At 35.4% G+C, this 3,757-nt stretch overlaps 1 protein-coding gene across 1 annotated transcript in view; it reads left to right on the top strand.

Annotated features, from left to right (window-relative positions):
- The window catches only part of LOC101563258 (zinc finger protein 709-like), a 50,132-nt gene extending 48,912 nt beyond the window's left edge, over positions 1-1,220 (top strand). The window contains exon 5 of the mRNA XM_023708034.1: positions 548-1,220. Within this exon, the coding sequence (XP_023563802.1) occupies positions 548-924 (377 nt within the window). The 3' untranslated portion in view covers positions 925-1,220. The remainder of the gene's footprint in view (positions 1-547) is intronic.
- The last annotated feature ends 2,537 nt before the right edge of the window (positions 1,221-3,757 follow it).

The following is a 3,757-nucleotide window of genomic DNA, read 5'->3' as shown; positions in this document are numbered from 1 at the left end:
CCCTATGTATGTAAACATTGTGGGAAAGCTTTTACTAGACAATGTTCTTGTAAAATACATGAAAGAATTCACACTGGGGAGAAACCCTATGTATGCAAGCAATGTGGGAAAGCTTTTACTACACACGGTTTGTGTAAAGCACATGAAAGGCTTCACACTGGGGAGAATCCCTACATATGTAAGCAGTGTGGGAAAGCTTTTAGCACACAAGATCATTGTCAAGCCCATGAGAGGCTTCACACTGAGGAGAAACCCCATGTATGTAAACAGTGTGGGAAAGCCTTTAGTATACAAAGAAATTGTAAAAGACACGAACGAATTCACACTCAGGAGAAACCCTATGTATGTACACAGTGTGGGAAAGCTTTTACTACACAAGGTTATTGTAAAATACATGAAAGTCTTCACAGTGGAGAGAAACCCCATGTATGTAAGCAATGTGGGAAAGCTTTTGGTGCACAAAGTTGTTATAAAAGACATGAAAGAATTCACACTGGGGAGAAACCCTATATCTGTAGCCAGTGCGGGAAAGCTTTTAGTACTCAAGGTTCATGTAAAGCGCATGAAAGGCTTCACACAGATGAGAAACCCTATGTATGTAAGCAATGTGGGAAAGCTTTTAGTATACAAAGTCATTATAAAGTACATGAAAGGCTTCACACTGGGGAGAAACCCTATGTGTGTAAGCAATGTGGGAAAGCTTTTAGTATACAAAGTCATTGTAAAATGCATGAAAGGATTCACACTGGTGCAAAACACTATGTATGTGAGCAATGTGGGAAAGCTTTTAGTAGACAGAGTTCATGTAAAGCACATGAAAGGCTTCACACTGGGGAGAAACCCTATATATGTAAACAGTGTGGGAAAGCTTTTACTACACAAAGGAATTGTAAAAGACATGAAAGGATTCACACTGGGGAATAACCCTATGTACATAAGCCATGTGGCAAAGTTTTTCTCCCATGGTGATTGTCAGAAACATGAAAGAACCTGCATTAGAAAGTCTGTGTGTGTAAGCAATGTGTTAAAAGTTTTTACTACAAAAGCTTATTGTAAAATGAATTTTAAAACTAAGAACTGTATGGAAACAATATGGGAAAGCTTTTTCATATAAAGTTATTGTAAATTACATGAAAGGAATGGGGCAAATCCCTGTGTATGTGAGCAATGTGGGAAAGCTTTTACCATAAAATGTACTTTTTAAACATGAAAGAAGTTACAGGGGATAAAAACATATATGTATATACACACAGTGTGGCAAAGCCTAGCACAGGTAAAAGAGCTCACTGGACAATTTCATATGTTATAGCAATGTGGAAAAGTTTTCAGCATACATGGTGTTTTGCAAAAGACAAAACACATTAAACAGAAACCATATGTATGTAAAATATATGGGAAAGCATTTATATTTTTGTCAAATAAGTGAAAAACTCACTAGAGAGAGTTTATAAGCTTAGTTTGATAATCCTGTGAAAGTTTCTTGAAGCAGTGGAAACCTCTAAGACTAAATAATACAAAATACTTGACACTAGTAATTCACCATACAGTTTCCATAAAATACAATCCCAGATAGAAATATACTAAAGCACATACATTAAGTGCTTTTTAGTGAGTCAGTTAAGTATCTGGATTATGTTTCTGCAGTATGTAATATAAAAATGTTGGTTTGGTATAATTAGACTTTTTTATTTGTCTGCGCTTCATACATAGTGTCTTTTAATTAATATATGGTATCTTTTAAATAAGCATGAGAAATTCAAATGTATTTTTCACTTTCAGTTAGAGTTAATATTTATGTGAGCTTTGGTCTTTAAAATTAGATATAGGCCATAAAAAATAATTTTGTTAATTTTTGTTAATTGTTGGGATTCTGTCATTACATTTGTTTTAAATTTTTGGTGTGTAAAAACATTATTCTGTGTAATGTACTCGTTAATTTGATGCCAGACTGAGCTAGGTAGCACGTGCCTGTAGTCTCATCGCTTGGGAGGCTGAAAACAGGAGGATCACTATGAGTCTGATCTGTGTAGTGAGACCCTGTAGACCCTGTACTAAATATTAAGATACATATTTATTCAGAGATTTGTGAATATGTGTTTTTAACAAAGTTGATTTATTTTCACATAACTCGTGAATTAGCACATTGTGTTGCTCACATCTTGACAAGATATACCTGTTTGCATCCCAGTGTTGTATATTATATCATGTACATAATTTTCTTTTTCATATTGGGGCAGATATTTATATAAAATTTTGTTTCTAACCATCCAAATTGTGATTTTCTTGTTTTCATTGCAGTGACTTTAGTTTTGTGGTAATTTTTCCACCATATGTACCAAAATAAACCAACCTGCTGTGAGTTTCTGATTGCCGTATATCTGCAGAACCATAATTTGGCTACAAAAGAATATCATAACTATAGTAATCTCTCCAAAATTACAAATGACAGTATTGTTTATTAGCAACAATACTGTCAAAGGAATTTTTATCAACAGTGGTGTTTTTTGGAGAGAATAATTACATTGGAATTTAACTTTCTTTCTTTTTTGCGGAACTGGGGATTGAACTCAGGCCTTTGTGCTTGCCAAGAAGGCGCTTATTCTACTGAGCTATCTCCCTGCCTAGAATAATTATATTGAAAGTAATGAGGCAAGTGCCTTTTTATCCCTGATGCTGTGACACCATTAAATTTTGGTATTCGTAGTTTTTGAAACACAGTCTTGCTGCATAGTTTAGGCTGCTCCTGAGCTTACTATGTAGTATAGACTGGCCTCAAACTCCTGATGATTCTCCTGCCTCAGCCTGCCAACTACTTGGGTTACAGGTATGCACTACCATGTCTGGCCATCATTATTGTTTTCATCTAATAGTGGCATGGAGGAAAACCTAACTCATGAGAGATATCAGTTTTGTGAAAACTGGAATTTACTAAATTATAAGTCAGATGGTGTTTCCTCAGTTTTCAAGGTAAATTTTGTTATGCCATTTTTAATTGTTCATAAGAACAATTGCATGATGTTTGAGATGTGAGAAATGCCTTCAAACATAGGCAAATTATGGGCATGAGGGCCAGTTGGTTTCCTCTAACCTGTATTTTTAAATGCCTTTTTAATATTAAAATACTTTGTAAAATGTTTATTTAGTAAAATGTTTTATAAAATATATCTTGTATACAAAAAAGTGCTCTATTTCTGATGGGGTTACATTGTTACAAAAACGGTATGGAAACAGCATGTGTATTTTGAAATACACAATGTAGGGAACATTATACTTTGCCTTAGACATAATTATGCATGGCCACATAAATTATGAGTTGTGTAATATATTGAAATATCTGATATAAATCCTGGAGTATACTACATTTCAGAGTACAGTGTCATCTTTACATGCTACCACTTGTGTCCAGATTCCCTTCTGCAATGCTTCTTACCATCACCAGGAAGTCATGTAATGTATATATCACCATTCCAGCTTGTGATGGAATATTGGCACCACAAGAAGTTTTATCTCAAGCACAATTACTCCCATTATTTTACCCTGAAGGAATTTGCTGAGTGTGGAAATGTAAGTTGGTGATCCTAGCAATTTAGGAAGCAGAAGTGAAAGAAGAACAAAATTGAAGCCAATCTATTCAACTTACTGAGATTCTGTCTCAAAACAGAAATTGAAGTCCTAGCCCAGGTTCGGTGAGTGTGCGGAGAGTTTCCTTCTACCCTGCGCCGGCGGGACCAGTCCCAGCCCAGGCGCAGCGTGGGCC

Source organism: Octodon degus, unplaced genomic scaffold, assembly GCF_000260255.1.
Source record: "Octodon degus isolate 3935 unplaced genomic scaffold, OctDeg1.0 scaffold00322, whole genome shotgun sequence".
Classification (NCBI taxonomy): domain Eukaryota; kingdom Metazoa; phylum Chordata; class Mammalia; order Rodentia; family Octodontidae; genus Octodon; species Octodon degus.
This window is presented reverse-complemented; position numbering and strand designations above follow the sequence as displayed.